At 46.8% G+C, this 23,712-nt stretch overlaps 1 protein-coding gene across 2 annotated transcripts; it reads right to left on the bottom strand.

Annotated features, from left to right (window-relative positions):
* Window positions 1-4,036: 4,036 nt before the first annotated feature.
* On the bottom strand, window positions 4,037-23,450 carry LOC308584997 (cytochrome P450 2J5-like). Of its 2 annotated transcripts, XM_081190420.1 has the most exons (9): window positions 22,013-23,447; window positions 18,301-18,463; window positions 17,347-17,496; window positions 14,775-14,935; window positions 12,711-12,887; window positions 10,460-10,601; window positions 9,431-9,618; window positions 7,274-7,415; window positions 4,037-5,054 (listed from the first exon to the last, which is right to left on the bottom strand). In XM_081190420.1, exons 1-9 carry the CDS (start codon window positions 22,178-22,180, stop codon window positions 4,876-4,878), a joined length of 1,470 nt encoding a protein of 489 aa, XP_081046546.1. In that variant the 5' UTR covers window positions 22,181-23,447; the 3' UTR covers window positions 4,037-4,875. The 2 variants fall into 2 exon arrangements, with proteins under 2 accessions (XP_081046546.1, XP_081046547.1); XM_081190421.1 differs by lacking the exon at window positions 12,711-12,887 and having other exon boundaries at window positions 22,013-23,450.
* Window positions 23,451-23,712: the final 262 nt, after the last annotated feature.

The raw sequence follows: 23,712 nt of genomic DNA, 5'->3' as shown, positions 1-23,712 counted from the left end.
ATTGGGTCTACTCAATCTGTATGACCAGCATTGGAATTGCTTTGGATTGCTTTGAAGTCATTTCATTCTGCACCAGTGAAAGTAATTTTTAGCCCTCCCCCCCCCATTTCACCACCACGCCTGGACTTCTCCCATATTTTGCCCGACCAAAGGTGGCAACCCTACTTGCATCAGATTGCCGGACAGGTTTTTTTAGCCTACTAAGAGGCTTCAAATGTCAAATGGAAGTGTGGGCTTATGTGGAAGTGTATTTCAAAATGCACCAACACTCTCTAACAAAGCAAGGTCAAATGCTAAGCTTATATGTAGAAAAATACACTTTTAAATCTGTATGCAAAGATGTGTCATGCAACAGCCACATTTTTCCATTTAAGAATAAATTGCTTGGCAGTGTATAGGTTCCTATTACATCCAGGTAGTCTCTGTAAACAATTGTTGCAAGCCTAGTCATTTGCAAATTAAGCCAGCAGTCCTTTCTGAAGGTAGCAATTAGCATATAACTAGGTCCCTGGGTAGTGACCGGAGCAGATTCTGAGGCCCCTTGAGTCAGTTTTAGATTCCTCCTGGAAGACGTCATGTTCTTAGAGTCATCATTAACATCATAAAACAACTTGGGTGTTCTGCTGAATAACAATTAGGTACAATTAGCATTGAATCCAGAGACACTGGCATAACATATAGGAATGACATACTTCCTTTTCAAACATCGTAATCAATGTGCAAGATCTTCTGCAGGAGGTGCTCCACTTTTCCAGGCCCATTGCGCAAGGACTGCGTAAGAAAATCATTTGAGCTGTACGTCTTGCTGATGCATTCTGTACCAGCTGCAGTTTCTGCCCCAAGGCCAAGGGCAGCCCCACAGAAAGCACATTGCAGTAATCTAGTCTCAAGTTTACAAAAAGGACTACAAAGTGGCCACGTTATCCCAATCCAATTAGTGAAGGTTCAAACATATTGTTTCACGGTGCCTTCCTTTCCAAGCCACCCCCAAACACTGCGGCCACCACCTCCTCCCCCTCAGGGCTGGAAGGGGGGTCACTTTAGGTGTGCCTTGGGCGCTTGAGCGAACCAGCTGCTTCTGAATGAGGCTCGGGTGTCTTCATGAGAGTGCACTGAGGGTCAGGGAGACAAAGACCCCTGCTCCTGAAGAAACAGAAAGGATGCCCCACGTAGGATGGAATAATAATAATATTAATAATTTTATTATTTCTATCCTGCCCATCTGGCTGGGTTGCAATGGGACAGGTGTGCCTCTTCAGAGTTTGTGGTCCAGGGGGATGGGTGCTTGAGCTCTAGGCTCCTGCTTTAAGACACTGGGTGCTTGTGATGCCATTGAATGCAATGAGGTGTGGTGGTTGCCTGAAGATTTGTTCTGCAGGAGGAGGAGGAGGCGCTTTCCCCGCGTTCTTGCTTAAAGGCTGGGTTCGGAGGCTGGAACAGCGTCTACGGCCATACTACCCTGAACATGCCCAATCTCATCTGATCTCGGAAGCTAAGCAGGGTCAGGCCTGGTTAGTACTTGGATGGGAGACCGCCTGGGAATACCGGGTGCCGTAGGCTTTTGCCTCCTTTTGCCGCTCAGCGGCCCCGCTTTCAACTCTGCCCCTCCACTTGCCGCCCATCTCATGCCAGGCGCTGCTGCCCGCTCTTTCCATCTTTCCTTTCCTTTGCTTTCCTTCTGACCTGCCCCTTTCAAACCTGCTTGCACGTGGAAAGCACCCAGGGCCCAGAATCAGCTACTACGCCGACAATTGCTAGGCCAAAGGCCGACCGCCGACAAATGTGCTTTCACCGCTGGAGAGCGCCAGCTGCTGGACAGCAAGTGCTCCACAGGAGAGCTGCAAGTGGAATGCATCTGCAGGCTGTTCAGCTGAATTGCATTCAAAGACAGCCACGAATGGACAGGAACTACGCAAGGCGAAAGCTGCGTGGGGAAAGCATCCAGGGCCTCGGGGGAGGCGCTTTCCCCGCGCTCTTGCTTAAAGGCTGGGTTCGGAGGCTGGAACAGCGTCTACGGCCATACTACCCTGAACACGCCCGATCTCGTCTGATCTCGGAAGCTAAGCAGGGTCAGGCCTGGTTAGTACTTGGATGGGAGACCGCCTGGGAATACCGGGTGCCGTAGGCTTTTGCCTCCTTTTGCCGCTCAGCGGCCCCGCTTTCAACTCTGCCCCTCCACTTGCCGCCCATCTCATGCCAGGCGCTGCTGCCCGCTCTTTCCATCTTTCCTTTCCTTTGCTTTCCTTCTGACCTGCCCCTTTCAAACCTGCTTGCACGTGGAAAGCACCCAGGGCCCAGAATCAGCTACTACGCCGACAATTGCTAGGGCAAAGGCCGACCGCCGACAAATGTGCTTTCACCGCTGGAGAGCGCCAGCTGCTGGACAGCAAGTGCTCCACAGGAGAGCTGCAAGTGGAATGCATCTGCAGGCTGTTCAGCTGAATTGCATTCAAAGACAGCCACGAATGGACAGGAACTACGCAAGGCGAAAGCTGCGTGGGGAAAGCATCCAGGGCCTCGAGGGCTTTGCCGCTTTGAACTCTGCTACTCCACTTGCCGCCCATTTCATGCCAGGCGTTGCTGTCTGCTCTTTCAATTTTTCTTCTAATTTGCTTTTTAAAGGTTAGAAAGGGAAGGAGGATTCCACATGCGGCTTTCACGTTGCATAGTTCCTGCCCATTTGTGGCTGTCTCTGAATACAATTTAACTGACCGTCCTGCGGACGCTTTCCACTTGCAGCTCTCCTGTGCTGCACTTCACCTCCAGCAGTTGCTGCCTCTGGATAGATTTCAGCTGAGCTGTGACTTTAAATGCTTGCAAGCCGCCCTGAGCAGAGCAGGGGGCGGGGGCAGGGCCTTGCAAAGGAAAAGCAGGTTCGAAAGGCGCAGGTCAGAAGGAAAGCAAATTAAAAGGAAGATCGGAAGAGCTGCTGGCGTGAAATGGGCGGCAAGCTGAGCGGCAAAAGGAGGCAAAAGCCTACAGCACCCGGTATTCCCAGGCGGTCTCCCATCCAGGTACTAACCAGGCCTGACCCTGCTTAGCTTCCGAGATCAGGCGTGTTCAGGGTAGTATGGCCGTAGACACTGTTCCAGCCTCCAAACCCAGCCTTTAAGCAAGAGTGCTGGGAGAGTCCCTCCTCCTCCTCTTGCAGAACAAATCTTTAGGCAACAGCCACAACTCACAGTATTCAACGGCAGTTAGCCCTTCGCTCTTTCATCACAAGCACACACTTGCACCTGCCTGCCCCTCGCAACATTCTCCCCAATGCAACCAACCTGCACCAGACTCACTGGCTCACCAGTGGCCACACCCCACACCACTCAACCTATCTCACATGCTTCTCCCACCACCACTCCAACATCAGCCCCGGTCTAATTTATAATGTAAAAATCTGAGGACAAATTGGAATGGATGGGTGAATGAAAAGACAGGGAGCATGTACCAGTGAAGCTACAGAATTCATATTCAGTCCTTTAAAATACTCAGAAGTCATTGAAAAAGATGCTCAAATATACCTTTCCCAAAAAGCCAGAAGCTTTTTTGCTGGGCTTGATGGGAGAGGAAACAGCAAAGGCAGATCAAAGACTATTTATGTACGCCACAACTGCGGCAAGAACTTTATTAGCCCAAAAGTGGAAGTTACAGGAATTACCGACGATGGAGGAGTGGCAGACAAAGATGATGGACTATGCGGAGCTGGCAAAACTGACCTGCTGAATCTGAAACCACAACGAACTAAAATTCCAAAGAGACTGGAGTAAATTCATTGACTATATAAATAATAACTGTAGAAGTTTGAAGACACTAGCAGGACTGAAATAAATCCTACGACGTGGACTTTATAAAATAAGATTAAACTGTGAGATATAGATTTGAAAAGGGAAAGCTTGTTGGCAGGATGGAGGGAAGTCATAAGCTCAGTAGAGCGGTAGGGAATGAGATTGGTAGGTGTATATTGGAAATTATTGTTTATTCTTTAAAGTGAAAGTTTAATAAAAATTATATTTAAAAAAATACTCAAGTCATGACTGAAAAATGCTTTTGTAAAAATACACTTTATTTTACAGGGCCACATGCTAAATTTTACACGTGTGCAATTTTTCACATTTGATGAGAAGCGTGTGCATTTTGTCCCTGGGTATCATGAGCCAGTCCTGCCAACCTAGCAGTTTGAAAGCACGTCAAAGTGCAAATAGATAAATAGGTACCGCTCCGGTGGGAAGGTAAACGGCATTTCTGTGCGCTGCTCTGGTTCGCCAGAAGTGGCTTAGTCATGCTGGCCACATGACCCGGAAGCTGTACACCGGCTCCCTCGGCCAATAAAGCGAGATGAGCGCCGCAACCCCAGAGTCGGTCACGACTGGACCTAATGGTCAGGGGTCCCTTTACCTTTTATCATGAACCAGAGTACATAAAATGTAATGCGACCATCTGCACTCAGGTGCAAATTGATTTCATTTTTCTCAGTGCTTTTACTCCTCAACAGGCTAATCTGAATGTGGGTGTTAGAACGATGGCATCTGTTCAGATCACTCATTGCCACTGTTCTCAGGTCCTTTCATCCAGTTCTGTCATTTATTTCTACCTGAATTCTCTCCCGAAACAATGCATGTATTACAGAATCACAGAATTATAGAGTTGGAAGGGACCATGAGGGTCATCTAGTCCAACTCCCTGCAATGAAGGAATCTTTTTGCCCAACATGGGGCTCAAACCTACGGCCCTGAGGTGAAGAATCTCTTGCTCTACAAACTGAGCAGATCAACCAGGCTATGGAGATGTAAAGTATAAAGCTTTGAAGTAGGAGCTGAAAAATCCCCAGTGAGCAATAAGCCACTCTAAACTCTCCAGCCTTGGTCTTCTGTGGGCTGTAGCCTAATGAGGAACAGCACAGAGCTTAAATGGACGGGGATGCAACACAGCAGCTATTACAGGTTCAGTGTTCACTTCCTTCACTCCCTCTGGCAGCCGGAAGGTAAATGCTCTCACGAGGCTGGTAAACAAAACAAAGAGTTCCACCTGTGCTATGTGCTTCCCCAAGCATGCACGGCTTCCTGCAGAAGTAATAAACAGGAGAAAATAAGTATCACATACCTGCATCACTCATTCTCTCAAGCGCCACATAATACTCCATAATTAAGGGTGCATGGTATACATTTGGATATGGTGCACAACCAAAGCATCTGAAGAACCTATGCAGAAGGGAAGGGAGATGGTCACATGTCCACACAATGAGATGGAAGTCAGGACCACAATACCTCAAGGACCGCCTTCCCCATATGAACCAACCCAGGACCTGCGACCATCATCTGAGACTCTTCTGAAAGAGGTCCAGAGGATGGCAATACAAGAATAAGCCTATTCTGTAGTGGCTCCCCACTAGTGGAATGCTCTCCCCAGGGAGGCTTGCCTGATGCCTTCCTTACATATCTTTAGGTGCCGCACAAAAATATTTCTCTATAACCAGGCCATTGGCTGATTAAACATTCTATGGCCTTTTAAACCGGGATGGGTGGGTGGGTATGGTTTTGTTTGCAATTATGTTGTGCATTTTTTGTTCTTATAATGTAAACCTTACCAACAAAGGTCCGTATAGCTAAAGCCATGGTTTTCCCAGTACTGATGTATGGAAGTGAGAGCTGGACCATCAAGAAAGCTGATCGCCGAAGAATTGATGCTTTTGAATTATGGTGCTGGAGGAGACTCTTGAGAGTCCCATGGACTGCAAGAAGATCAATCGTATCCATTCTTAAGGAGATCAGCCCTGAGTGCTCACTGGAAGGACACAGCCTGAAGCTGAGGCTCCAAGACTTTGGCCACCTCATGAGAAGAGAAGACTCCCTGGGAAAGACCCTGATATTGGGAAAGATGGAGGGCAGAAGGAGAAGGGGATGACAGAGGACGAGATGGTTGGACGGTGTTCTCGAAGCTACAAACATGAGTCTGACCAAACTGCGGGAGGCAGTGGAAGACAGGAGTGCCTGGCGTGCTCTGGTCCATGGGGTCACGAAGAGTCGGACACAACTAAATGACTAAACAACAACAAATGTAAACCTCTCTGTGATCCTCAGATGAAGGGTGGTAAATAATGAGAAGAAGAAGAAAAAGAAGAAGAAGAAGAAGAAGAAGAAGAAGAAGAAGAAGAAGAAGAAGAAGAAGAAGAAGAAGAAGAAGAAGAGGAGGTGTGCATATGGTTGACACTCAAGCTGCAATCCTGCACCTCTTTTTTGTGAGTAAGCCTAATTGATGTGGAAAGGGATAGCCTAATTTCTGTTGCCTACACTCTGGTATCCTCTAGGTTAGATTACTGAAACGCATTATACCTGGTGCTGCCTTTGGAGATAGTTCGGAAACTCTGATACAGCTGATACAGAATTCAGAGGCCAGGTAGCTCACCGCGGCAAGACAATTTGAAGATATAGCACTAATCCTGGCCTGACTGCGCTGGCTACCAATTCATTTCTGGACCGAAGTCAAATTGCTGGTTTTGACCTAGAAAGCTGTACCACTAATACAGTGGTACCTCGGGTTACATACGCTTCAGGTTACAGACTCCACTAACCCAGAAATAGTACCTCGGCTTAAGAACTTTGCTTCAGAATGAGAACAGAAATCGTGCGGCGGTGGCACAGCAACAGCGGGAAGCCCCATTAGCTAAAGTGGTGCTTCAGGTTAAGAACAGTTTCAGGTTAAGAACAGACTTCCAGAATGAATTAAGTTCTTAACCTGAGGTACCACTGTACCTCAAAAACTTCCTCTCCCCATATGAACTGACCTGAACCCTGGGATAGTCATCTGAAGCTCTATTCCATGTTTCCCCCTCCATGGGAGGTCCACAAGAATGGGCCTTTTCGGTGGTGACTCCCCACCTGTGGGATTCGCTCCTCAGGGAGGCTCACCTGACACCACCATTACATATCTTCAGATGCCAGGCAAAAAGATGTATTTTCTGCTAGGTCTCTAGCTTTTATTTCCCACCACGTTGGGGAAGCCTGTACTTAGAAGAGTGTTGCCAAGACTCCTCTGTCGAAATTGCTTGGCACGTAGTGTTGCCTGAACAAAGTTAAAAGGCTTGCATTTGATTGCGTCTTGGTTCCTTACTGGTCCTCTGCTAGCAGGCCCAAAAATTTAAAGGGTTACTTTCAAAAGCCTGTTATGGCTTCTCTGCATTTTCTCAGCTCCTCGTTCAAGATTTTGTCCTCAAAACAATCACTGCTGTTCAATATCACAGGTCAAGTTTGCAGTTGTGCTTTCTAAAAGTCTGTGCATTTACCTGTTCCAAATGGGAGGAATTCATCTCTCACTATGAATTTCCCATCCTTATCTAGGAAGTGGTTAGGGTTGAACTGGCGAGGAGTCTCCCAAAGCTTGGGATCAAGATTAATAGAGCACAGATCAGGAATCACCAGAGTATTCTGCAAATAAGAGAAAAGAGGGTTTAGCTATACTTCTTAATATCTTGGTCAGACAGGTATAGGTGGAGAACTCCTACATCAGGCTTCCTCAATCTTGGCCCTCCAACTCCCATGATCCCTAGCTAGCAGGACCAGTAGTCAGGGATGATGGGAATTGTAGTCTCAAAACATCTGGAGGGCTGAGGTTGAGGAAGCCTGTCCTACACCCAGGCCAGCAAATAGCCTATTAGGGCAAATGCTAGGACCTCTGGAGCAGTGTCATAGCATGGGTTGCCAGTGCCCGGGACCACGCAAAGGCAGTGGGTGGGAGGGCTCATTCAACTGCCTAACGGCATCCGTATCACCCAGGAGATCACAGCCACAGAAATAAGAAAAGAAGAGGCGCTCTGTTGTCTGGAGAGGTCACTTCCTGGTTCGCTATTTTCAATAGAGTCCAGCAATGAAAGCGCATGGTTGCATTGAAGCAGCACTAAGTGTTGACATTTTGCACCCCTAACAATTCTGAGCTGAGCCCAGGACAACAGTCCCTGTGGCCTGCTCCCACACTATGACACTGTTCCGGAAGACCCACCATAACCAACGACACAAGGCTTCCAGGTCCCCTTTAATTTATTTTGGCCAGGCACAGAAAGGAGCGCTGAGCTCAAGCAACTGGATTTGCCATTGCAGGGTTGTTTTAACTTCCTCACAGTGCAGTCAGTGTTGTGGGAAATGACAGCCACCTGCCTCACAGCCGGATTCACCAGTGTGGCTTCCATTAAAATTTTAAATTTAATTAAAATGATTTCCCCTCCACAATGAAATGTACATGTTCTAACACACACATATATATAGAAGTTCTGCGATAATGTGGTTAGAGGGATTGAAAGAATTAAATAATAATATAATAAAATATTAAATAAGAACATTATTATTAATTGCCCTGTGGAACATCCTCCCATCAGATGTCAAGGAGATAAACAAGCATTTGACATTTAGAAGGCATCTGAAGACAGCCCTGTTTAGGGAAGTTTTTAATGTGCTATGTTTTATGGTGTTCTTAATTTTTTCTTGGGAGCTGCCCGGAGAGGCTGGGGCTACTCAATCAGATGGGCATAATAATAATAAAATTATTATTATTAATTACCAGGTATTCACTTCCAATGGACGCCTCTATTTGGCTGTGTTAAAGATCAGGATAGATAAATGGCCACAAATTTATTGACAGCTACCTGTATAACAATTTGTTGCAACAAGGACCCTGAGGGTGGATGATCAAAACCTTTGAAATAGCAAATACGATAAAACTGACAGGTTTCTTCAGAGTAAGAGAAGGAAGCCAACTTCATAATTGTTCCACAGAACAAAGAAATATATTCTTAATGTTGCAATAAAAGCCAAATCAATATTTATACTCCTAGGAATGCTGTAAGTCAAGCAAATTATTATTATTATTATTATTATTATTATTATTATTATTATTATTATTATTATTATTCCCCAGCCACTCTGGGCGGCTCTCAACAGAGGACTAAAAACAGAATAAAACTTCAAACATTAAAAACTTCCCTAAACAGGGCTGTCTTCAGATGTCTTGTAAAAGTCAGATTGACACCTGATGGGAGGGTGTTCCACAGGGTGGGTGCCACTACCAAGAAGGCCCTCTGCCTGGTTCCCTCACAGGGAGGGAACCGCCAGAAATCCCTCGGAGGTGGACCTCAGTGTCCGGGCTGAACGATGGGGGTGGAGACACTCCTTCAGGTATACTGGGCCGAGGCCATTTAGGGCTTTAAAGGTCAGCACCAACACTTTGAATTGTGCTCCGAAACATTCTGGGAGCCAAGGTAGGTCTTTAAGGATATATATATTCAACATTTTCCGTCTGCTCACAAAAGGGCTCTTGCACTAGTGAATGGGTGAGTTTCAATGCCACTCAACAGAGGAATCCAACGCAACAATTGCACTAGCTAAAACTTGTTGCCAAACAATCGTTCAACCTGGGAAAGAGGAGGGGGGTGGTAGAAGTCGCTCTGTACCTTTTCAATGAAGTTGCCAAGCACATTCATATCATCTACACAAACTCTGGGTGCCCCAAATAGTATGACGTTGCTGAAGCGCTGCGTCTCCTTAATCACAGCACTGGTATAGGGCAATCGCTTCCGATCCTCATAGCAGACCAATTTGGAGGGACTGAGAGCACTTCCTAGCTCCTTCTGGACTTGCTCTGAGGGCGGGGGGAAAGGTGTTTCAATTCATAGGTGGGCAGAGGGAAGGTTGTATTTGGGAAGCACTCTTCTCTCAAGGGTCACCAGAGTGCCAGCCACTAAACAGCTGTGAAAGAGAACCCCTTGGCCCCTCCATGGCCCCTTGGCCCTTTATTGCACATTGACGATGATTTGTTCTCACATTGCTATTGGGTCGGTCACACATGATCATGCTTTCTATTATGTCTGTGCCTGCAAATGTTTTGGGGTGGTCATGCTGCTTCATTTCCAATCAGTGCATATCCTCTAACTTCTTCCTGAAATCCCATCACTTTCTATGTGAAAGACATGATTTTCTGTCCTGCTTTTTCCCTTATTGGGGAAGCATCAGAGAACAAACTGAAGCAGAATCAATCAACCATGCTCTCAAATAATATATAGGGCCTCCCTCAATTACAACCCCAGAATTTTGTTTTAACATCTGGGCCTGCTTAATGTCATTTGGCAACCCAGCACAATATTGTCCACACCAACAGGGAACAGCTCTCCAGGGTTTCAGGGATAGCTCAGCTGGTACAGCATAAGACTCTTAATCTCAGGGTTGTGGGTTCAAGCCCCACACTGGGCACAAGATTCCTGCATTGCAGGGAGTTGGACTAGACCCTTGCGGTCCCTTCCAACTCTGCAATTCTGGTTCTAGACATTCCCAGCCCTAGCTAGAGATGCCAAGGACTGAACCTAGGACCTTTTGCATGCAAAGCAGAGGCTCTGCCACTGAGCTACAGCCTTCGCCCCTCCCAAGCTGTTCTGTACATAGAACAGAATAAGCATCCTTCACTAGCGCCATACAGCCCCTCTCACCTTGAATATTGGGATGGGCCACCATAAAAAGCAAAGCCCAGGAGAGAGTGGCAACTAGAGTGTCTGTGCCTCCAGCAAACAGGTCAAAGATAACCTGTACCAGGTTGTCTTCATCAAACGTAGTTGTGGAGTCAGTTTTCTCCTGTGGATTAGAAGCATGACATTTCAACCCAAGGTACTCAAAAGCTTGGCTGTCTCAGTTGCAACCACTGTGTTGCCTTTGCCCTGTGTGCAGTTCTTGAGACTAATTTTTACCTCCTTTGTTGGCTCCATGGAAGCTTTGCCTCACTTCCTAGCTTGCAAGAACACTTGGGGTTTTGTGATTTGGTGGCAGCAGCCAGGATGGTGAGGCTGCAACATGAAGCCCCCCTCCTGCCACTTAGGTGCACCAGTGGGAACACTAGATTCACTCTGTCGCTGGGCCTGTGTACCCACAACCTCACCTGTGTCCTGCCCCATCCAGGTAAACGGCAGCAATTTCGGTGTCAGATCCGCAGCCCTGCCCCACTGCGCCAGCCATTCCTGTGATCTGGGAGCCGGTTAAGGCAAGGATGGGAAACAAGGCCTAGGGACACCTTACCTTGTAGACAACTTAGTGGGGACCACATGCCAGTGGTGGGTGGGGCTGGAATAAAAATGAGTGTGGCCTGGCAAATGAATGGGTATGTTGATAATGGGACTGTGCAGCTGCAGACAGCAAACAAAAGAATTGCATGACTGTATGCGCCACCTGCGTCAAAAATACCTCTGCACCCAGAAAAGCAGCATATCAAGGGAGAAGCCAGACTAAGAATTTTCTCCCTGACAGGCTAGCTTTCTGCAGGTAGAGGATGTTGTTGTTGATGATGTTGTTGTTGTTGTTGTTGTTGTTGTTGTTGTTGTTGTTGTTGTTGTAAATCAACATAGTAAGCCATAATTGTAAACAAAACAAGTAACAGCCAGCGGAGAGAGTTCATATCCAGAACATCCAATCTTCAGAAACAATGCACAATTTAAATAATCCATTTATCACTAATACTGAACCGTCAGGGAGTGCTGCATCACTCCCAGTTGACTTCTATCCAAAATGGTACCATATTATTCAATATACTAAACAATGTGGACTGGAATGGATGCTGGTGCTGACACACAGGACCAATCCTTGCTTTTCTGTAAACTGCTTAGAGATTTGTATTGTGTTAATTTGGTTTGGCCTATTTAAATGCTGCTTTACCACACCGCAATTGATATTTATCCGTGGAAGAGGCTTGTCGGAACAAAAAAGCCTACAATTATTTCCAGGAGGTGCGGATAACGGCTGCCTGTCAGATCTTGATAGGAATGCAGTTCCACAGAACTAGGGCAACCATGCTAAAAGCTCCGAGTTGCTATGGAGAGAGCCTCGGATCTCTTCGCAACCTTTAGGAAATACTCTCCCATAGACTGCAGTGACCTACTGGCTATATACAAGATAAGGCAGCCTCTCAAGTAACCTAATCCTGAACTGTATAGGGCTCTAATAGTTCAGTACTACATACCTGCCAACTTTTCTCCAATGAAAATAGGAACACTCTATTCATCATCATCATCATCATCATCATCATCCCCTGCCCATCTGACTGGATTATGCCAGCCAATCTGGGCAGCTTCCAACATATATAAATAAAATATTAAACACTAAAAATGTTCCCTATACAGGGCTGTCTTCAGATGTCTTCTAAAGGTTGTATAGTTACTTATCTCCTTAGCCGGGGGCGTTGCATAACTGCATACCTTCCAACATTTCTCTGATGAAACTAGGGACAGTTGGGAGTTGAGGCTTGGGTTGGAGAAGGAAGAGGGTGGAATACGCAGTGGGTTGGTTGAGTTGTATTGTGAGAGAGTGAGAGGAATTGTTAGGGAGTTAGACAGATAGTTGGGAATAATTCAGTTTGAAGTTGTAGTAACTAAGATTTAAGAAACTGACAAGAGAAAAATTAACCGAAACCATACGCTTATTCCTGCACTTAAAAATAAACTTGATTAGTTGTTTATGTTAACTACTGTCTGGACTCCGTGTGTCCCCGTGAGAAGCGGGGTGGTGGCAGCAAAGAAAGCAACCGCAGTTGTGGCACAGGATCAATAGACCGTGAAACGTCCGGGGGCCCTGTGTGATCGCCACAGAGACACAATTTCTTGTTGCAAAGCCACAGCTTCCCAGCCACTTGTGGGCGGCTTTTGTCTCAGTGGTTCATGAGCTGTACCAAATTCAGGCACTCCAGCAGAAACTTACCTTGTCTATCTGAGCCAAATAGAGGTGAGTGTAGTCCTTTTGCTCCTGGGAAACCCCACCTTTCTGGCAATTTTCTACCTCCTTCCTGATAAAAGAACGCATGAATTCACAAGAGGAGAAAACCTTTTTGTGAGGCCCGGGAATGTGCCGCATCAGTGAAGGGAAAGCGTTGTATAGCTGCAGGAAATGCAAAACAAAATGTGTGAGTGTTGCTTTGGCAATGTAATCACTGATCCCCCTGTTTGGGCTCTTGTAATTAAGGAAGAGACCTGGATTCAGGGAAGTCAAGGGACAGGCTTGGGAGCAGACAGAAAGCTCGGGAATGGCGGTTCAGGAGCAAGGCAAAAAGTTCAGAACTGGAAGATATTGCATATATCAGTATTTCCAGGGCTTTTTTTTCCAGCCATAACTCACCAGAACTCAGTTCTAGCACCTCTCAGGTTGGTTCCATTGCCATTCTAAGAGAACAAGGGAGGCATTCATGGTGAATTCTGGCACCTCTTTTTCTAGAAAAACAGTACTGAATATTGTGCCGTTTGAAGCGACTCGATATAAAAATTGACTCCTTTGGGAATGAAGCATTGTTCAGACTCATTAGATTGTTCAAAACTTTACTTGAAGCAGCACACGGAAATGCCATTTATCTTCCCGATGGAGCAGTACCTATTTATCTACTTGCACTTTGAAGTGGGCAGGAGCTGGGACCGAACAACAAGAGCTCACCCCGTCATGGGGATTTGAACCGCCGACCTTCTAATTGGCAAGCCCTAGGCTCTGTGGTTAAGACCACAGTGCCACCCGCGTCCCTACAGTGCCAATAAACGATACATCCAAATCATTCCATACAATATCTTGTGCAAGTCCAGCACAGGCTCAGCATCTTAGAAATAAAATGAACTTATAACCAGAGCTGACAAACATAGCTCTCTCTAACACACAGGCTCCATTAGCCTGCATTCCAGCTCCCTAGGCTATGCAACTCCTGAAGAGGCATCTTACTTTTACAGAGCCTGAGAACAAAGACTCAGCCACCACCCTTCCAAGAAGGCGAATTTGCAATTCAGTACCTCTCATGTGATCTAAAGTTAAAACACTATGTCAGAGCTACCAGAAAACAATAACAATAGTTAATTAGCAACCTATCTAGGCAGCTCAGAGAGCTCTTCTTGCTTAGGAGACTCCAGAGGGATTTTCCATTTCAGTGTCAATTAAACAACTGTACTTAACAGAAGGAAGCAATGGAGGCTATACAAGGAAGGAACACCTCTGTGGAGAGGGAATCTCACAGCTCAGGGGCTGCCACAGAGAATGCCCACCACCCCAAATGACTGATATAACTAGAGCTGGTAAAGAGGTCACTTGGGAGAACATAAGGGCATCAGAAGAGTCAGGTCAATGGCCCATCTAGTCCAGCAACCTGTTCTCAGTGTGTTCAACAGGATGCCTACAGGAAGCCTCAAAACTGGGACTGAGTAGCCACCTTATTTTTGTGGTTGTAACCTGTTTTAAGCTGTTTTTAAAGCTTTGGCCACCTCATGAGAAGAGAAGACTCCCTGGAAAAGACCCTGATGTTGGGAAAGACGGAGGGCACAAGGAGAAGGGGACAACAGAGGATGAGATGGTGGGACAGTGTTCTCGAAGCTACCAGCATGAGTTTGACCAAACTGCAGGAGGCAGTGGAAGACAGGAGTGCCTGGCGTGCTCTGGTCCAGGGGGTCACGAAGAGTCGGACATGACTAAATGACTAAACAACAACAACATTTCGTTTTAATGTTGTGACCTGCCCTGGGACCTTAGGATAAAGGGTGGGTAATTATCATTATCATCATCATACAGCAGCTCTTAGGGAAGAGCCATAGCTTAATGGCAGAATGCACCATTTGAATGCAGAATGCGGCAGGTCCCTTCTCCATCACTTCCACTGAAAAAGGACCACAGTGAGGAGGGATGAGGAAAACCTGGCCTGGCTCTGACTCAACACTGGACATGTTTGTGTGCAGATACAGCATTGCCCTCCTCAGAGCTGGGAGAGCGAGAAGGAACAGGGGATAATTCATTACTCACTATCTCTCCAGCGGTGCCCCTAAATTTTGTAACAGTGCTGATGTGTTCAGTCAGCTCATGTAAGGCCTTCTCTTCCACAGGAACAGGATGTCCAAATGCCAGAGAACAAATCACTTTGGAGACTGAATGCATGATGGGCAGCGAAGGGTCCAGAGGCCGTCCTGCAGACAAACAGCCAAGACAATCTCATCAGCATTCATTCCACTGGCCCAGGGCTTTGGAGCAGGGGTCGGCAAGGCTTACCGGGCATGGGCCAGATCACTGCCGCAGAGATCCTCCATGGGCCGGGCCGGCACAGCACAACACTGGTAATCATGTCTGCTCATGTCCACAGTGCCGGAAATCACCTCTGCGCATGCCCAGATGCCAGAAATCGCGCTTACGCAGAAGTGGTTTTTGGCATCTGTGCATGCTCAGAAGCGATTTCTGGTGCCGCAGACATGCGCAGATGCAGTTTCTGGTGTCTGGGCATGCGCAGAAGCGATTTCCAGAACTGCAGAAGAGAGACCCCGCGCCACACTGCGCCAGTTTAGCGCAATGCGCAAGGACTCACCGAGTGGGCGGCTCATGGACTGGTTAAATGGCCTCTGTGGGCCACTTCCGGCCCATGGGCCTTAGGTTGCCAACCCTTGCATTAGAGACGTTGGGAGAGAACCACAGATCTACCCCACTCTGAATGTTTCAGAGTATTGTGGCCTCAGAACCAGACATTTCAGGTGCCTCCAGTCGAGTCTGTCACTATTTTGCAAAAAGGATACAAGGGTTTACTGGAGATTCGGGTTTATGCGGTTAAAGTGAATTAAAATACTCTGTTGACCTATTTCAATAAACCCCACTTTTTATATTAAAAAAAGAAGAAAACAACTTTTTTACAATTAGAAAAATGCACTGAAAAGTGGGGGGTGGAAGTGTATAAACACCCCGCAGGCAAATCTGGATGAATGATCATTGTCACATAACTGCCCGGCAAAAAAATCAGAATGAACACTCATTAACAATTGGCCATATTTTTCTGATTGTAAGTTGTTTTTAATTGTTTATAATAGTTTTTTTAATGTTGCAACCCACCTTGGGATCTTAGGATGAGAATGGCAGGCCATAAATAAATACATAATTGGATGGAGAAGGAGGGGGGGAGGAGGAGGAGGAGGAGGAGGAGGAGGAGGAGGAGGAGGAGGAAGAAGAAGAAGAAGAAGAAGAAGAAGAAGAAGAAGAAGAAGAAGAAGAAGAAGAAGAAGAAGAACAACAACAACAACAACAACAACAACAACAACAACAACTGTATAGTTTGAAGGGAATGCAGGGATATTTTGCCCAACATGAGGCTCAGACCCACCACCCTGAGATTAAGAATCTCATGCTCTACCTTTTCTTTTTTTAAAAATATTAATCTTTATTGGTTTAAAATCAACACATACACACAAAGAACATTTAGGAAAAAAGCAAAGAAGAAAACAAAAATAAAAAAGACAAAGAAATAGCAAAATTATACAAAATTTCCTTTTTAAAGGTTAGAAAGGAAAGGAGGATTCCACATGCGGCTTTCACATTGCATAGTTCCTGTCCATTTGTGGCTGTCTCTGAATACAATTTAACTGACCGTCCTGCGGACGCTTTCCACTTGCAGCTCTCCTATGCTGCACTTCACCTCCAGCAGTTGCTGCCTCTGGATAGATTTCAGCTGAGCTGTGACTTTAAATGCTTGCAAGCCGCCCTGAGCAGAGCAGGGGGCGGGGGCAGGGCCTTGCAAAGGAAAAGCAGGTTCGAAAGGTGCAGGTCAGAAGGAAAGCAAATTAAAAGGAAGATCGGAAGAGCTGCTGGCGTGAAATGGGCGGCGGCAAAAGGAGGCAAAAGCCTACAGCACCCGGTATTCCCAGGCGGTCTCCCATCCAGGTACTAACCAGGCCTGACCCTGCTTAGCTTCCGAGATCAGACGAGATCGGGCGTGTTCAGGGTAGTATGGCCGTAGACGCTGTACCAGCCACCGAACCCAGCCTTTAAGCAAGAGTGCTGGGAGAGTCCCTCCTCCTCCTGCAGAACAAATCTTTAGGCAACAGCCACAACTCACAGCATTCAATGGCAGTTAGCCCTTCGCTCTTTCATCACAAGCACACACTTGCATTGAAAAAGTATACATCTTTTACAAACAAACAAGCAAAGATTTGTAACACTGCTTCACCAATACACAAAAATATTTCAACTTCCAACCTCCTTGATATGGGTCCTTGTTTCCTCAATTCCTTGCCTCTGATATTCCAACAAATTTGATCTGTACTAAATCTTGTTTGTATTCTTTTTACCTTATTTCCATTTGAGAGTTATTCGAAGCATTCTAAAGCTTGTATATGGAGACATGGTTCTTTTAGATATTGTCTATACATCTCCCCTTCATGGATCCTCTTCATGGATCACTGCCTTGCCGTGGCGAAGGGGCTTGAATAACTCAGATAAGCTATGATCACCATTTCTGTAGAGCAAAATTCCTGCAGCTGTTGCAGCAGGTAGGCTAGCTAGCCAGCAGCTGCATATCAGCAAGTACAAGCGCCTAATTTTTTAGTCATTGCTTACGTACCTTTTTCCTGTGCAAAGGCCTCCACGAGTTGAGCAGCTTCCTCTTCTATTTGATGCTCCAGACACATCTTCATTTGCCCCATCTTCTGCAGGGTAGATCGTGCAAAATGCCTCTGCTGCTTCCAGGTTTTGCCATTGGAGAACATAATACCTGCAACAATTTTTTTTTTATTAAAAAAAACCCAGTGTTGGGTCATTCTTGGTTAGGTGGTTCACAGCTAGAGGTGAATGAATCAATACAGTCATACCTCAGAAGTCGAACAGAATCCATTTCGGAAGTCCATTCGACTTCCAAAACATTTGACTTTCAAAGCGCGGCTTCTGATTGACTGCTGTGATGTCGGTGGTGGGGAGAGCGATCCCCTGCACGCTGCGGCGGTGGCTCCAGCCGCTGCGCACGGGGGGCGAGTCCCCTGCGGTGTGCCTTTTTGACACCCCCCTCAGGGATGGCACCCGGGGCACACCGCCCCCACCTCCCCCCCTTCCTACGCCCCTGCCTCCAACAGACACAGCAGCCCAGGTGCCCTGCAAGCCCAGGGCCACTCGTGGGGGCAGCACAGAGGCTGGTGGACAGCCAATGCATCCCCCTCAGCTACCCTCAGCTGGAGGGCACCTGGGAAGGACACACTCACCACTCAGTGGTGCACCACTGGTAAGAGTTTCTAAATTATTTGATGGCTTGCTAAAGTCACATAGTCTAGGCTTGGAGCAACCACCCTAGACATCCTTCCTGGTAGGGTTCACATGGTGGAAAGAGAAAACAAAGAGATTGGTAACCCTTCCTCCTACCTAGCTCAGCCTGGCAGGACAGCTTGCTCTGTGGTCTTAACCCTTTAATGCATTAATTAGAGTTAAGCATATTGGTTACATGAAACTTTCCATGCTGGCTGAGGAAAAGAAAGGAAAAGACCCCTCCCCACATTACAAATAAAAATGGCTGAGTGCAACAACTTACCCTTTTCATTGCCCAGAATTTTAAAAACAGGGAACATTGGTTGTCCAGACAATGCTTCTGGGTTGTCCGTTAGACTATTATCAACAGCCTCAAACCCAGACAATACAATCACAGGAGTATGTCCTATCCATAATGTGAAAATGTTTCCATAACTGTTTGCAAGCTGTAAGTGGAGTCAAAGCAAACAAAACAAATGTTATGCTCAGGGCCAAGCTAGTTGATATGCAGATTGTATAACAGCATACAATGTATTTATTATTATTATTTATTAAATTTATTACTACTACTATATTGCAGTTGGATCAGGACCACAATGTATGGGGAGGGAGGTCTTTGGTTCTGGGGAAAATACCCACTTCCCCTCCACTCCCATTGAAAAGCTGCAATGGCTCCTGGGGCTGGTGTAGTGGAGACACTTGTGGAATTGTTAGGCGAAATTTTGATGCCTGAAGCATGTGTTTCTGACCTGAATGTTTGTTCTGCTGATGCTCTTTGGGGCCACGGAGAAGAATTTGATTTGATTCCGTTATTAGGACAAGAACACCTAGTGTTTCTGTTGACAAAAGTCTGTCCCATTAGCTAAAGGTAAAGGGACCCCTGACCATTAGGTCCAGTCTGGGGTTGCGGCGCTCATCTCGCATTATTGGCCAAGGGAGCCGGCGTACAGCTTCCGGGTCATGTGGCCAGCATGACTAAGCCGCTTCTGGCGAACCAGAGCAGCGCACGGAAATGCCGTTTTGTTGCACACAATCTCATCAATCAGGTTGCAATTGTGCAACGTGAATTTGCAGGTATGTAGCTGAACCCCATCCAAAAATAGCAAGAATCTGGAAGTACCCGTAGGTTCCTCACCCGCACCTCCACTTTTTGTATAATTGTTTAGATAATTTACACCCCGCCCTCTGTCGGCAGATCTCAGAGCAGGCTATAACAACAACAAAACACCACAATCAGACTGAGGGATAGCTCAGTCAGTAGAGAATGAGACGCTTAATCTCAGAGTCGCGGTTTCAAACCCCATGTTGGGCAAAAGTTCCCTGCATTGCAGGGGGTTGGACTAGATGTCCCTCATGTTCCCTTCAAACTCTTGTTGTTGTTGTTGTTGTTTAGTTGTTTAGTCGTGTCCAACTAATCGTGACCCCATGGACCAGAGAACTCCAGGCACTCCTGTCTTCCACTGCCTCCCGCAGTTTGGTCAGACTCATGCTGGTAGCTTCAAGAACACCATCCAACCATCTCGTCCTCTGTCGTCCCCTTCTCCTTGTGCCCTCCATCTTTCCCAACATCAGGGTCCTTTCCAGGGAGTCTTCTCTTCTCATGAGGTGGCCAAAGTATTGGAGCCTCAGCTTCACGATCTGTCCTTCCAGTGAGCACTCAGGGCTGATTTCCTTAAGAATGGATAGGTTTGATCTTCTTGCAGTTCATGGGACTCTCAAGAGTCTCCTCCAGCACCATAATTCAAAAGCATCAATTCTTCGGCGATTAGCCTTCTTTATGGTCCAGCTCTCACTTCCATACATCACTACTGGGAAAACCATGGCTTTAACTATACGGACCTTTGTTGGCAAGGTGATGGCTCTACTTTTTAATATGCTGTCAAGGTTTGTCATTGCTTTTCTCCCAAGAAGCAGGCGTCTTTTAATTTTGTGGCTGCTGTCACCTTCAAACTCTACAGTTCACTGATTCTGTGATTCTATGATTATTTAATTATCTCCTTTTGATTCTAAGATTGATACTTCCAATGCATGCTTAACATCCGCCGCCTGCTACTGTTTGGCATGCCTTCTTCTCAGCTCTGCCTCTTCTTTTTCTCTTTCAGCTGGTTGTTTGTTTGTTTGTTTGCTTGCTTGCTTGCTTGCTTGCTTGCTTGTTTGTTTAGGACAGAAGTGGGAATAAGGTAGACTGGGATCAAGTGGTAGATCTTTGAGGGATATGCACTAAAACAGCAAGCCTTTCCGATCCCCTGCTGCTTCAAAGTAAGAAGAGCAAAATGACTTTTCCCACCCGATGGCACAGTCCTAAGGAAAAATCTGATGGGGATGAGCAGTTAGGATCCAGTAGATCTCCAGCTGAGGTAAGAGGTTTCTGGCTCAGCAGCGCTATGCCAGCTTAAATCCCCCATCCTGGTTGAGCTGCAGATACGTCAGCCTAAGTCCTTCATCCAGGTTTAGCTGGGGCTCAGTTGGCTGAGCTGAACCCAGCAGGTCTTAAGCTGGTGTCAATCGTGGAAAGGGGGCGTTCTGGGGGAGTGCCAAGTGTGGAAACAGAACAGGTGGGGCAGGGAAACTTAGGCTGGATCCAACATATTATTATTATTATTATTATTATTATTATTATTATTATTATTATTATTAGGTGGGCCCTGTAAACATACACATCAAGTGTCAGAATCCAGGGGAAGGAGTGCATTTTCAGCATTCTCTGAAAGCTGCATGATGAAGGTGCCAGGTACACCTCTTTGGAGGGGTGGAGTTCACAGCTTTGGGGCTGCCACAGAGAATGCCCTCTCCCCAGCCACCAACCACCAAGCCTCTGAGGGCCTCCTCTGCCGATCTCAGCAGCTGAGAGGGTCTGTAGGGGAGGTGGTGGCAGAGAGAAGTCCAGAGTCAGAGATGAGTCCAGCTGGTGAAGAGGCACAAATGTCTCCCCTTCCTGCTGCTCCCCTCCCCCTCTGGTCTCCCAGAACCAGAAGAGGCATGAAAAGGGTGGGAAATAGGTTGGCGGCACGCAGACAGACACGGTCTCCGATTGCTTGGGGAAAGCCCTGGAGAGGAAGAGACTTAGGCAGCTGTGGGGAGGCAGGGACTTTCAGTCTTGGCAGCTGACATTTAAGGAGTAAGAACTCCAGGAAGGAGCTGCTGTGGTTGTTAGGCCTGACACTCAACCAACTCTGTGGAGATCGTGTTTTTGCTCATGAAGAGTTAACTCCAGCTTTGAACTGTGTGATTATGGACCAGCACGCTCCTGCGACAACCCTATAGGATTTACACCCACATTGTAAGTCCAATTAAACACAAACCAATTTCAGTGTTGGATTAGGGCATCACCATATAGGCAGTCCACTGGGGCAAGTGGGGCACTGGTCGGCCAACTTCAGTTTGCCCTCAAGCGCCACCACCTGCTCATCTTATGTAGAACCTGTCCACTGCTTGTTGGCTCCTTACTCCGTGGTTCTACTCACTACAGTTGCCTTTGTGGGCAAAACAACAGGACCAGAGCAAACTGGCTCGACCTATCTATTTATTTATTATTACCTTTCTATTCCACCTTTCTTCTCAAGGCAGTGTACCTGGTTCTCCCTTTCTCTATTTTATTAGTTCCCAATGGGCACCAGCAGCCACTGCATACAGGGCATTTTCCTGCCCTGTTCACCCACATACCTAGTGGGGGCAAGAAAAAGCCCAGCTAGATGATGTCCCATGTTGACACTGCATTACATGTTACTGGAAAGAGTTGAGACAAGGACAGGAAGGAGCAGTAATGCAGTGTTTGCTGCAGTGTCCTGATTCCACCCTCGGACACACTCCCACAGCTCCCTGAAGCTCCGTGAAGGAGCCATCATCTCACTGAGGACCACCACAAAGCGAGTGGCACATTAATCAACACATGATAAAACTCGCTGTGTTGTCCTGGTCTTTCAGGACGAATTCCCCACCCACCTCTCCAGCTATGCTGTTGTTGGTTCGGCTGCTATTATCGTTTAGAAAAATACCTTCATCAAAGTATCCTGACGAATCTTCCAGCCAACTCTCCACAGGCCTCCAATGAGAGGGAATGGAAGAGGTCCAGGGGGGAGCCGTCGGTGTTTCCAGAAGAGCTTTACAAACTGCACAGTCAGACAACAGATGACCACAGCAACCAGAACTTCACTTGGCCCCATGTTTACCTGACCGTTCTCTCTGAGTTAGATGAATGACTTTGTTCTGGGCTGACTTCCTGGTTTCTCTTACAAGACTCTTTTATACCCTTCCATCACATCATACGGAGAGATGCTGCCCAGAGATACGCTATAATTAAGCAGGGAAGAATTATGCGGTCATTTCAGGCACATTTATAGCCTAGGAATGTGGCTGTCCTCCTTTGGCACGTGAGGTGTGAACATTCAAGATGCTCAGATAAAGCAAGGAAGGTCTTAATTGCCATCAGACCCTGCACACCCACACAGTTTAAAAGGCCACTGAACATTTAATTGGCCAAAAATCTGGGACAAGAGGAAAGTTTTCGCCTGATGCCTAAAGATATGTAATGAAGGTGCCAGGAGAGCCTCCCTGGGGAGAACATTCTGCAAATGGGGCCACCACAGAAAAGGCCCGCTCCCCTGTTGCCACCCTCTGGACCATACCCTCCAGCATGTTGAGGCTGAAAACCATACATTCTTGTGTTCCCACACAATTAATGTGACCTGTGTGAGTTAACAGAGCCCCAAAACAAACTTTTTTTTTTACTCTGGCTCTTGGGCATTTTGACCCAAAACTTGTGTTTTTGGGGGGCGCAGCTCCTAAAAATGGGATGCCTCAATTTAATCAGGGCAGTTGAAGGGTATGTTGGACCTCTTGTTGGGTAGGCACATGAAGAAGGGCCTCAAATTGTGATTGCAAGGTCTGGGTTTGTTCATATGGGGGGAGGCAGTCCTTGAAGTATTGTGCTCCTGAGTCCTGACCTAAGCTGGATTGGAGGCAGTGGGAGAGAACCAAAGCCATGGCTTTGGATATTCTCACAGAGATCTGGTTGGTCTATCTCTGTTCAAGACAAAACACCTTCCCCTCCCACTTCTTTCTCTGGTGCACTTTGATGACATCACCTCCAGCCAGCAGAGCGGGGCAACTACATATGGCTTTTGCCTTCCACAAGAGCCTATCCATGGAGAAACATCTCCTTAGCAAAAGAATGGTGGCTGACTTTTGCCAGACCTTTCATCATCACCATCATCATCATCAGTTTATTATTTATACCCCGCCCATTTGGCTGGGTTTCCCCAGCCATTCTGGGCGGCTCCCAACAGAGGACTAAAAATAGAATAAAACTTCAAACATTAAAAACTTCTCTAAACACGGCTGCCTTCAGATGTCTTCTAAAAGTCAGATAGTTGTTTATTTCCTTGACATCTGATGGGAGGGTGTTCCACAGGGTGGGCACCACTACCGATAAGGCGCTCTGCCTGGTTCTCTGTAACCTCACTTCTCACAGTGAGGGAACTGCCAGAAGGCCCTCGGCGCTGGACTTCAGTGTCTGGGCTGAACGATGAGGGTGGAGACACTCCTTGAGGTTCACTGGGCCGAGGCCATTTAGGGCTTTATAGGTCAGCACCAACACTTTGGACAGTCCCTGTCCATTCTGCTTGTTCCATCACTCTTCTGCTGACCCAAACTCAATCTTAGCATCAAGAATTGCATGGCTGTAGGGGATCCCTCA

The sequence above is a fragment of the Podarcis bocagei genome (genome assembly GCF_964188305.1).
Source record: "Podarcis bocagei genome assembly, chromosome: 4".
Classification (NCBI taxonomy): Eukaryota; Metazoa; Chordata; class Lepidosauria; order Squamata; family Lacertidae; genus Podarcis; species Podarcis bocagei.
Note: the sequence above shows the minus strand (reverse complement) of the source record. Positions and strands in the feature narration are given on the sequence as shown.